This window comes from Haliotis cracherodii, unplaced genomic scaffold (genome assembly GCF_022045235.1).
Source record: "Haliotis cracherodii isolate W230 unplaced genomic scaffold, xgHalCrac1.p SCAF_2, whole genome shotgun sequence".
Lineage (NCBI taxonomy): Eukaryota > Metazoa > Mollusca > Gastropoda > Lepetellida > Haliotidae > Haliotis > Haliotis cracherodii.
Genome location: NW_027266275.1, coordinates 67,178,081 through 67,190,852, shown reverse-complemented (window position 1 = coordinate 67,190,852; position 12,772 = coordinate 67,178,081). Strand labels below are relative to the sequence as shown.

The 12,772-nt window shown below is 42.0% G+C and overlaps 1 protein-coding gene across 1 annotated transcript in view; it reads right to left on the bottom strand.

The window, feature by feature from the left end:
• Positions 1-11,954, bottom strand: part of LOC139468392 (VPS35 endosomal protein-sorting factor-like) — a 39,689-nt gene extending 27,735 nt beyond the window's left edge. The window contains exons 1-6 of the mRNA XM_071250336.1: positions 11,907-11,954; positions 9,925-10,015; positions 8,530-8,715; positions 6,349-6,487; positions 4,363-4,439; positions 3,155-3,283 (exon numbers count right to left, since the gene is read on the bottom strand). Of these exons, the coding sequence (XP_071106437.1) occupies positions 3,155-3,283; positions 4,363-4,439; positions 6,349-6,487; positions 8,530-8,715; positions 9,925-10,015; positions 11,907-11,926 (642 nt within the window). The 5' untranslated portion in view covers positions 11,927-11,954. The remainder of the gene's footprint in view (positions 1-3,154; positions 3,284-4,362; positions 4,440-6,348; positions 6,488-8,529; positions 8,716-9,924; positions 10,016-11,906) is intronic.
• Positions 11,955-12,772: the final 818 nt, after the last annotated feature.

The following is a 12,772-nucleotide window of genomic DNA, read 5'->3' as shown; positions in this document are numbered from 1 at the left end:
GTCCAGGAGTAGAAGGACAGGCTGGGCAGTTATAGAAGTTATTATAAGAGTGTTCACCTCATACTACGTTTACAACATGAATGTCAAAATACTGGAACTTATGCATGAGTGTGGTAAACATAACATGACATGAACATGAATATGATGTACTAATCATTACCGAAGAAGTTGTCTTTAGAAACAAATTTTACCGTTTACCTATAAGTCGCAACAGCAGAGGAATCACAATTTGTCGAATGACGTCAACAATCTTTAGCAATGACGTCGTTTCTAGTGTGACGTCATTCCGACCTCACGTCACAATAAGATTCGAATGATGTCAACAATGCCATTGGATGACAGAAACAATACACTGTTGTTTCGTGACGTGATATGACCCTTGGGCACATATGATTTTTATGAACCTCAATATGTTTGTTTTCGTAGGTGATAAAGGCCATTAGGACAGTTGGATTTGTACAGGAATGGAACAAAGACGTGTGTTGTTCGTTGCAGTGGCTTGCGTGTGTTGCCTGGGAACGTTTGATGATTACACGATATTACTCAAAAGAAGTTAAAGAATGCCCAATTCTTTCATACTACCATAGTTAATATATCATGCACGTATGGCTATCTTCAGTGCCTTGACTCTCTGACGACCTACCTGTATGGCAATCTTCAGTGCCTTGACTCTCTGACGACCTACCTGTATGGCCATCTTCAGTGCCTTGACTCTCTGACAACTTACCTGTATGGCTATCTTCAGTGCCTTGACTCTCTGACGACCTACCTGTATGGCTATCTTCAGTGCCTTGACCCTCTGACAACCTACCTGTACGGCTATCTTCAGTGCCTTGACTCTCTGACAACCTACCTGTATAGCTATCTTCAGTGCCTTGACTCTCTGACGACCTACCTGTATGGCTATCTTCAGTGCCTTGACTCTCTGACAACCTACCTGTATGGCTATCTTCAGTGCCTTGACCCTCTGACAACCTACCTGTATGGCTATCTTCAGTGCCTTGACCCTCTGACAACCTACCTGTATGGCTATCTTCAGTGCCTTGACCCTCTGACAACCTACCTGTATGGCTATCTTCAGTGTCTTGACCCTCTGACAACCTACCTGTATGGCTATCTTCAGTGCCTTGACCCTCTGACAACCTACCTGTATGGCTATCTTCAGTGCCTTGACCCTCTGACAACCTACCTGTATGGCTATCTTCAGTGCCTTGACTCTCTGACAACCTACCTGTATGGCTATCTTCAGTGCCTTGACCCTCTGACAACCTACCTGTATGGCTATCTTCAGTGTCTTGACCCTCTGACAACCTACCTGTATGGCTATCTTCAGTGCCTTGACCCTCTGACAACCTACCTGTATGGCTATCTTCAGTGTCTTGACTCTCTGACGACCTACCTGTATGGCCATCTTCAGTGCCTTGACCCTCTGACAACCTACCTGTATGGCTATCTTCAGTGCCTTGACCCTCTGACAACCTACCTGTATGGCTATCTTCAGTGCCTTGACTCTCTGACAACCTACCTGTATGGCTATCTTCAGTGTCTTGACTCTCTGACGACCTACCTGTATGGCTATCTTCAGTGCCTTGACCCTCTGACAACCTACCTGTATGGCTATCTTCAGTGCCTTGACTCTCTGACAACCTACCTGTATGGCTATCTTCAGTGCCTTGACCCTCTGACCTACCTGTATGGCTATCTTCAGTGCCTTGACCCTCTGACGACCTACCTGTATGGCTATCTTCAGTGCCTTGACCCTCTGACGACCTACCTGTATAGCTATCTTCAGTGCCTTGACTCTCTGACGACCTACCTGTATGGCTATCTTCAGTGCCTTGACTCTCTGACGACCTACCTGTATGGCTATCTTCAGTGCCTTGACTCTCTGACGACCTACCTGTATGGTTATCTTCAGTGCCTTGACTCTCTGACGACCTACCTGTACGGCTATCTTCAGTGCCTTGACTCTGTGACAACCTACCTGTATGGCTATCTTCAGTGCCTTGACCCTCTGACGACCTACCTGTATAGCTATCTTCAGTGCCTTGACCCTCTGACAACCTACCTGTATAGCTATCTTCAGTGCCTTGACCCTCTGACGACCTACCTGTATGGCTATCTTCAGTGCCTTGACCCTCTGACAACCTACCTGTATGGCTATCTTCAGTGCCTTGACTCTCTGACGACCTACCTGTATAGCTATCTTCAGTGCCTTGACCCTCTGACAACCTACCTGTATAGCTATCTTCAGTGCCTTGACTCTCTGACGACCTACCTGTATAGCTATCTTCAGTGCCTTGACCCTCTGACAACCTACCTGTATAGCTATCTTCAGTGCCTTGACTCTCTGACAACCTACCTGTACGGCTATCTTCAGTGCCTTGACCCTCTGACGACCTACCTGTATGGCTATCTTCAGTGCCTTGACCCTCTGACGACCTACCTGTATGGCTATCTTCAGTGCCTTGACTCTCTGACAACCTACCTGTATGGCTATCTTCAGTGTCTTGACTCTCTGACAACCTACCTGTATGGCTATCTTCAGTGTCTTGACTCTCTGACAACCTACCTGTATGGCTATCTTGTGCCTTGACTCTCTGACAACCTACCTGTATGGCTATCTTCAGTGCCTTGATTCTCTGACAACCTACCTGTATGGCTATCTTCAGTGCCTTGACCCTCTGACAACCTACCTGTATGGCTATCTTCAGTGCCTTGATTCTCTGACAACCTACCTGTATGGCTATCTTCAGTGCCTTGACTCTCTGACAACCTACCTGTATGGCTATCTTCAGTGTCTTGACTCTCTGACAACCTACCTGTATGGCTATCTTCAGTGTCTTGACTCTCTGACAACCTACCTGTATGGCTATCTTGTGCCTTGACTCTCTGACAACCTACCTGTATGGCTATCTTCAGTGCCTTGACCCTCTGACAACCTACCTGTATGGCTATCTTCAGTGCCTTGACTCTCTGACAACCTACCTGTATGGCTATCTTGTGCCTTGACTCTCTGACAACCTACCTGTATGGTTATCTTCAGTGCCTTGACTCTCTGACAACCTACCTGTATGGCTATCTTCAGTGTCTTGACTCTCTGACAACCTACCTGTATGGTTATCTTCAGTGCCTTGACTCTCTGACAACTTACCTGTATGGCTATCTTCAGTGCCTTGACCCTCTGGTCCTGGTCCCAGGCGGTGATGAGAGCCTGGTTCAGCTCATCAATTCTCTTCACATAATCTTGCTGACTCAGGTTGAGCATCTCCTGCACCGAGCCCTGTCAAGCAGTCAGCAAGAAGCTCTACTGGGCTAAATCACAACCTCATGTCTAGAGAAGTCAAAACCTGACTTTTCAAGAAAACAGAATCCAAATTTTGAATGAATGTCAAAACATTACATATGTCCTTCTTATCTCAGATATTAGATATTTTCTTATGAACCTGATAGAACTTCTGTTACTACATGTATCCCTCTCAGAACACAACATCCATTTAGAAACAAACAAAGAATAAATATAGCATGATTAGTACTGAGTTTTGCTTCACAAAGGGTTCACACAATTATACCAATCACCTCTGTCCATACGCTTACACCAATCACCTCTGTCCAACCCTTACACCAATCACCTCTGTCCATACGCTTACACCAATCACCTCTGTCCAACCCTTACACCAATCAGCTCTGTCCATACCCTTACACAAATCAGCTCTGTCCATACCCTTACACCAATCAGCTTTGTCTAACCCTTACACCAATCAGCTCTGTCCAACCCTTACACCAATCAGCTCTGTCCATACACTTACACCAATCAGCTCTGTCCATACCCTTACACCAATCAGCTCTGTCCATACCCTTACACCAATCAGCTCTGTCCAACCCTTACACCAATCACCTCTGTCCAACCCTTACACCAATCACCTCTGTCCATACTCTTACACCAATCACCTCTGTCCATACCCTTACACAAATCAGCTCTGTCCATACCCTTACACAAATCAGCTCTGTCCATACCCTTACACCAATCAGCTCTGTCCATACACTTACACAAATCAGCTCTACCCTTACACAAATCAGCTCTGTCCATACCCTTAAACCAATCAGCTCTTTTCATACCCTTACACCAATCAGCTCTGTCCATACACGTACACCAATCAGTTCTGTCCATACACTTACACAAATCAGCTCTGTCCATACCCTTACACCAATCAGCTCTGTCCATACCCTTACACCAATCTGCTCTGTCCATACACTTACACCAATCAGCTCTGTCCATACCCTTACACCAATCAGCTCTGTCCATACCCTTACACCCTCTGCTCGGGGCAGAGTCCCCCTATGCACAGATGACAGGCTTACCTCCTCAAAGTCATCCAGCTGTTCCAGTCTGTTCTTCACCTTGTCACTGACAGTGGTAGTCTGGGCCTTCATCACCACTAAACACATATATATCATATATATATCACACACACACTCTAGGCCTTCATCACCACTAAACACAGATATATATCATATATATAACACACTAAACACACATATATATCATATATATATATATATATATATATATATATATATATATATATATATATATATATATATATATATATATATATATATATATATATATATATATCACACACAGAGTCTAGGCCTTCATCACCACTAAACACACATATATATCATATATCATATATCATACCCAGTCTGGGCCTTCATCACTCTACACACATATATATCATATATCATATATCATACACACAGTCTGGGCTGTTATCACCACTAAACACACATATATATCATATATATATATCATACACAAAGTCTGGGCTGTTATCACCACTAAAACACACATATATATCATATATCATACACAGTCTGGGCTGTTATCACCACTAAAACACACATATATATCATATATCATACATAACACACAGTCATGGCCTTCATCACCACTAAACACACATATATATCATATATCATACACAGTCTGGGCCTTCATCACTCTACACACATATATATCATATATCATACACACAGTCTGGGCTGTTATCACCACTAAACACACATATATATCATATATATATATCATACACACAGTCTGGGCTGTTATCACCACTAAAACACTATCAATGCATATGCACCCATTCTTGTATAACAGACTAGCCTGTAGACTGAGTACACAGATATTATGTATGCCTAGGTGGGTAGAAGGTACAAAACTGGATAAAACATTAAATGTTTCTCTGCCACCATTTTTTCAAAAGTTAGGAGGGAAGTAGGACAAGCAAGATGACGGATGAACACTTTATATTTTGTTGTCACTGACCATAAACAACTGGGCACAGATTGAACTCTGCTCTGTGATACAATGTCAGCTGTCAAGCACAGGTGAGGTGAGGTGAAATTGGGTTTAACGTCGCAGCCAAGATTATTGCACTTCTATAGCGACATGCATGTACGTGTGTGTTTGTGTGGCTGCTTGTACTAGTACAGACTGATGCTAGCTCACTGAGCTCACTGAGATACTGCAGTTTAACATGAATACCCCACTCAGACACAGTATACTGACTCCGAGCCGACCAGTCCTTGTTTTAGCCCCTTAATGCCGAGCGCCAGACAGAGTAAAAACAAGTACCATCTTTTAACGTCTTTTGGTATGACGCGGCCGGGGATCGAACCCCGGACCTTCCGCTCTCCAGGCAGACGCTCTACCACTTGACCACGGAGGTGGTGTCAAGCACAGACAACAGACTTTTCTTCATATCTCATGGGAAACTAACATTTACATTTTTATTGGTGATGAAAATGATTGAAGTGAAGGATTTAAAGTGATGCACGAGAAACTCTTCCTTTTTTCAACATATCGTAGCGTTGTGAGGATAATGGGGTACATCGATGCTGCAAGGTATTTATGTACAGTTGTAAACACCTTTCACTCAAATTAACAAGATGTTTCTCAGTAATTAATCCTTGATTAATCAGTGTCAACTCAGTTTATTGCCTATTACAGTGATTGACCGATTGGACTATCATGTAGGTACGATGTATTTACAGCAATCAAAACAAACAAAGCTTGTCAGTGTAGATAATCTTCATTGTGTTACAACTGCAGACAGAAACTGCTCAGTCCTAACTGTTGATCATGTCCGGTCAAAATTTAAGAATGTCCGGAGAATACTTTTTAAAATGTCCGGACAGAAAAATTTAAATGTCCGGTAAGCAATATTTTAAACCGGACATTTGAGATTCCCAATCGGACATGTCCGGCGCATATGACAGTTTCCGGACCCCTGGTTTAAACCTAAATACAATTCGTTAAAGCCTAAAAACAGCTAATCTTACCTCTTTCTTTGTCAGAAGCAGAGAGAAAGCTGGTTGTTATGGACAGTTTTTCTGACGTTGTGAACTTAGCCAGAATGCTCCCCTTTTTTGCTGACCATGGTTCAAATGTCTCGTCCAACTCCTGAGCTGCCTCCTTCTCCTGAAATCATCTTTCACTGGAGTGCACTGATCTATACATAAGGACTGGTGTGAAGGCTGCCTGGAAATAATCAAGTCTGGACCACACATACCAGTGACTGGTATTGTGAGCAAAGATTCACGCTTTTGAGGTACAATGAAAAACAATCAACGAAGTCACCAAGCCTGACCATTCCATTAGTTGTCTCTTACAGCCAGCACACGTTGCTTGGGACCAAATATAATCAAGTAACTAACAGAGGACTGAAAAAAGGTGCATTGAAATAGATAAAACTTTATAAATTCAACATTATTTTGGGACAAGATAGGTACTGTGATCCTTTGTAAGGAGCGGGTGAGTCAGTGTTTTGAACAAAGTTTGCTTGGCTATTGTGAGAGGAAAGCCTGAAAACACATAATATTTACTGTCATAGTCGATACTTAGGTTCATTTTCAATGCAATATCTTTCTTTTTGTTCACAAAAAGCTGAGGGAGTGAGAGCCGTCACGCTGGAATGCACTGGTACATCAAACAACGGCAACAAAAGACATGGTTAGCGGAATACTATCAGGTATAATGCCAAGCCTAATACTTTTCTGCTAACCTATATATGACACTGTATATGGCAACTAAAGACACCATAACGAATTTCTTATGCCGATAGTTTACACTATCTAGTAACTTTATCGCGCATGTCCTGTCAAAATGAAAAAATACACTTACAACCAGTATAAGGACAGGATCAGTACATAACATGTTTTCGATACCATGCTTCAATGTAAACACAAACGTTAACAATGGAATATATAATGCACTATAAATGACGGTATATGGTCTCATATTAGGTCAGTAACAACTAGGGCTTTGATGAGTCCAAATTTACTACCTGGGTACCCACAGGTCTCAAGAGTTGGGTACAAATTGTCCAATTGGGAATAGTTTGACTGCAGCCCTGGTGAAATGTATTGAGATACACGTATAAAACGATCTGGTCATGCATACACGGAAGTTGACTTAAGTTTTTTCTTTATTCAAATACATGAGTGTCAGAAGGTATGGTGCTTAGGCAGAAAGAAATGCGAACATCAGTGACTTGTAGTAGGGCTGGGACGGGTAACTCGGGTACTCGGGCCGGGTGGGTACTGAGTAGGACCCGGGTACCCACAGGACTACCCGGACCTGTGGTTAGTCAAGTGATATATTGTTCAATGACAAAAAATATCTAAAGCTCTATGGTTACACTACAAGTCACTAATGCTCCCATTTCGTTCTGACAATGCACCCATTCCTTCTGACTTTTATATGTTTGAATAAAGATAAAACTTCATGCAGTAAACTTTTACAGGCGTATCTAAATACATTTTGCAGGGCAAAGGTTAAACTTGTCCAAATCGGACAGTTTGTACCTATCTCTAAATATCTACAGGTACCCGGGTAGGGTCGGGTAATAGGGTGGTGGGTACCCGGGTAGTAAATTTGGACTCGTCCCAGCCCTAACTTGTAGTGTAACCATGGAGATCTAGATATTTATTTTGTCATTAAACAATATATCCCGTGACTAACCACGTCCTGTGGGTACCCGGGTCCTTCTCAGTACCCACCCGACCCAAGTCCCTGCGTTACCTGTAACTAGTAACAGCCCTAGTAACAACCATCTTGGATTTTTACTGACGGTAAACAGACTCATATGGGGTTAGTAGTTCTGCTCTCTGATTGGTCAGTCTGACTTTGAGGCATAATAAACAGAAAAATCAATTGAAGAAATGGACAAACTTAGAACACAACACGCATGTCATCAAATATACCATGTCATCAAATATACCATGTCATCAAATATAAGACTGAGAAAACAAAATACAGGATAATGTGAAAAGCTAAGTCACTGAGTTATGCGCCACGTTTAGCTATATTCAAGCAATATCACAACGGAGGACACCAGAAATGGCCTCAAAAGTAACAAAGATTTCCAGGATATCGATTCCCATATAACAACCTTACTGAACCCATCAGAATGTGACACTCAATTCCCAAATATTCACATATCCCTGTGTCTCCCATCTCACCTTAAAGCTGCGACTCCTAAATGGCTTAACATCCACAGTGGCTGCCAGCTGTGAGAGGGGGTCAGTGCCATCGAAGGCCGCCCCCAGAGGTCCCGAACTCAGGGGGTCAACAAATTCGGAGGTGGCATTGCTCTTTGACTTGCTGCCTGATGCTCCTCTCTTCTCAGCCTTCGACACTTGGGTAACCTAGATGAGACAATGATACCAATAGATGAATCAGAACTTCCGAATACTTCTTATTCCTGTATCATTGTACACTCCGGGATCTATCTGGACCTGCTCAGAGGCAGACATAGGCCCCAAGTCTGAAGCACAGACTAAATTCAGTCTAAATTCCCAAATTGGAATTACAAATTTCAAAATCCATGTTATATATATAATTAATGTTATGACTCTGTAGAAGTATTTTGAATCTCATGGGTTGACTGTGAACTGTGATGTAATTGGATGGTCAGCGAGGTCACCCTGACAGCAAGGGATGTTGGTCTGATGTTTGTCTGGCCCTGAGTTATTGTGACAACGAGAATATTGCTGACTAAGCGTAAAACGACACACACCATGCAGACCAGTAGCTAAAAACATTCACTGGCCATTGTGTTGATTAAGTAAGTATTCTGGTTTTTCATTCAAACATTAGTCCAAGCTGTTTGGTAAAACATGATTTCCATGAAAAAAAAAGAAAAGCAGAATAAATAATAAACATTGAGGTATTCCACCATTTACTGACTAATTAAGATTTCAGAAGCAATCCTGGTAGATATTATATTAACTAACAGAATTTTGATACTGACAGAAGGCCCTGAACCCTTCTGCCAACTGAGTCTTACCGGCCTTAAATTGTATTGCTGACTTCTTTGTACTGCCTACTGACAGAAGGCCCTGAATCTTCCTGCGTACTGGGTCTTCCTGCCTACTGACAGAAGGCCATGAATCTTTCTTCCGACTACATCCTACTGCCTACTGGGTTAAGGCCTTAAATTGTATTGCCGACTGCTTTGAACTGCCTATTGACAGAAGGCCATGAATCTTTCTGCCTACTGCTTCGTACTGCCTACTGACAGAAGGCCATGAATCTTTCTTCCGACTACATCCTACTGCGCTAAGGCCTTAAATTGTATTGCCGACTGCTTTGTACTGCCTATTGACAGAAGGCAATGAATCTTTCTTCCGACTACATCCTACTGCCTACTGGGCTAAGGCCTTAAATTGTATTGCCGACTGCTTTGTACTGCCTATTGACAGAAGGCCATGAATCTTTCTGCCTACTGCTTCGTACTGCCTACTGACAGAAGGCCCTGAATCTTCCCGCGTACTGGGTCTTCCTGCCTACTGAGCAAAGGCCTTAAATTGTAGTGTCTACTGCTTCGTACTGACCAGGCCCATCTGAATACTTACAGTGACTGCCTTGAGGGGATGCGACCCCGCCTCCTCTCGGGGACTCTGTTCTTCCTTGCGTTCTGCCACATAGTCTCGTATTCGAGGATGCCTGCATGGAAAAAATTGTCTGTAGTCACTTCCTGGTACACAGAATTCATTAGTCTCTCGAGCCAATGCACATTTTGCTGTAGACTGATTAAAACAGCTTTAAATTTGATTTGTATAGTATTTCAGCCATTTCATGATGTGTCTGTTACTTGTTGGAGCAAAACATGTAAAGCAGGCTATCATGAGCTTACAAGGACGACCCGGGCCGATTTTAGGGGCCCCTTCATGTGATTCCTGACTTATCAACCAGAGAATGAATACTGTCTATTTGAAGTGTAGTGATTATCAAACTATTGATGTACTGCAATTGCTTGCCCTATGATTGAACTATATAGATAGGAATTTAAAAACACAGTTAGATAAAATACAACATAAATTATGTGTCAGAAAACACAAGGAAAGGATTATGACATATTTAGATTAATGTTACCATATTCGATGTAATAAGCGCCCCGTTCTAATAAGCCCACAGCGATATTTGCTAATATATTGGCAAGTGAACAATTCCAATTAGCACCCCTTCCGATTGATCAATGTGCACAAGACCTACTTATTCATGTATAATACGCACTCGTGTGCAATATGCACCCTCAATCATTAGAAATTAAATTCTGGAAAAATATATCTGTCGTATATAAACATTTCAGGCTGTCAGCAAAAACCACGAAATTTACGGTCTTTCAACTCTATTGTTTTTCACCAAAATAATATTCTAATAAGAGCCCCCTATTTCTAATTTTGAGAGTGCCCTGGGCGCTTATTACGTCGAATACAGTACTTCCCTTTGGTTCCTGTAGTACAGGGAGGTACATGGCCAAATTTGACATTGTTGGCAATACTTTATACTTTTCTATTGCATTGATAAAAATAACTATCAAGTCTTAGAGATGTTTTTATACTATCGCACTACCAGAGCAATAATTGACAATTATCGCAATACTACAGCAAAAGTGATTATATCCCAAATTGTCACCATTACTGTCTGTAGGTGTAACTCCTGATCATAATAGTTTAAACTGGGTTTAACATTGCGTTCAAAGATTATTGTACTTATATAGTGACGTGCATGTACATGTGTTCGTGGCTGCTTGGACTAGCCCACTAATACCAGTTCTATAGTGCTGAGATCCATGCTGCAGTTTAAATGGATACCCCATTCAGACACATTATACTGACTCCAAGATGACCAGTACTTGTTTTATCCCGAGTGCCAGACAGGCTTATAACTATCTGTTTGCATCTTGGTATGATGTGGACAGGAATAGAATCAACGGGACCACGGAAATGCTCATAATAAGTGCTCATTTGAGCAGATACTAGTACCTGGATACCTGCGGTATACAACAACAACAACAACAATAATCGCAGAATGTCCAAAACTTGTTCTTATCAACAGGACTCTGTAATCACGAGCTAAGCTGGAGTTGACATTGACAAGAACAACTCACTGACAGTATGATTCACTTTTACACCACTCTAATGTTGGAGTCTAAACCTTTCTGGGTGTAGAGATATGTTGAAACAACGATTATTCTGACAGTAATACAAACATGTTAAAACAATACAAATGTCTGAAGAATCAAAACCAACAGAGTTAAATCTAAACAATAACCTATCTATCCTATTCTCTGTTTGTTGCCAACGACACGCCTCTTGCCTGCCAGCCAAATAACGACATTGCCACTCAAAGGACTAGCACTTGGCATCAAATATTGCAGATGTGAGGATTTTATACAAACAATGCCGTTTTATTATGCACAAACTGCACGCAGTTGATATCTATAATTATCGTATAAATCTGCGAATGTAAAACACCCGTGTGAACCCAGGCTTCTGAATATCAATCACAAATAACACTCGAGAAATTAAAATATTTCAAAGAAATTACTTACCATTCGTAGGCGGTGGCCATTTTCAGATCATGTGACAGTCAAGGCTCAACGACTGCCCACCGCTACACCTGCGCTGTTCGGAGCATTATAAGACTGGGCTCTTAACCATGTAGCGATTGCGCTGTAATTCGTAAATAAAGACGGAAGTTAGCGAGTAAAACCTAAACGATGCGTAGTGACGAAAATAAATTCATAAACAGTAAAGTAAATGTAACAGATTATATTTGAAACAAACAAGATAGATAAAAGTAAAACATTTCCAGACAACTATATCAGCTACAATGGACGCATTTCATTTATGTACAAATTCTTCCATGTGTATGTGATCTCTGCTATATGAGTACATGTATGACGTAGGCCATGGGCACTATGGAAGTTGAGATCTGTAATTGACAGAATTCAGTAACCCTTGAAGCCCCGCTAATACGTAATTTAATTCAGGGAAATAATCTGTGATGTTACTGAGGTTTTGCATGAGGGGAGCAGACTTCATACGCTAGATCACGTACAAGGGTGTGTTGAAATTGATACGCCTGAAGGAAGGACAGATTTATCGAAGCAGTAATATTACAACCTCCCCTACCTCCCCCCTCCTCCTCTCCCCCCCCCCCCCCCCCCCCCCCTCCCACCACACACACACACACACACACCGCACTCACCCACGCACGCACACATGGTACCAGCAATTGGATGTGTCTCATCTTAGTGGTCAATGGATTCCAATTTTAAACTTGACACAAAGTCATATTCTCATGACCATGACTCATCGCTTACTACATGTGTCATTGGCAGTAATTGTGGCATGGGGAATGACATGCACTGAGAAAAAAGACCAGTGAATTCTACTTACTTAACTTGTCACAGCG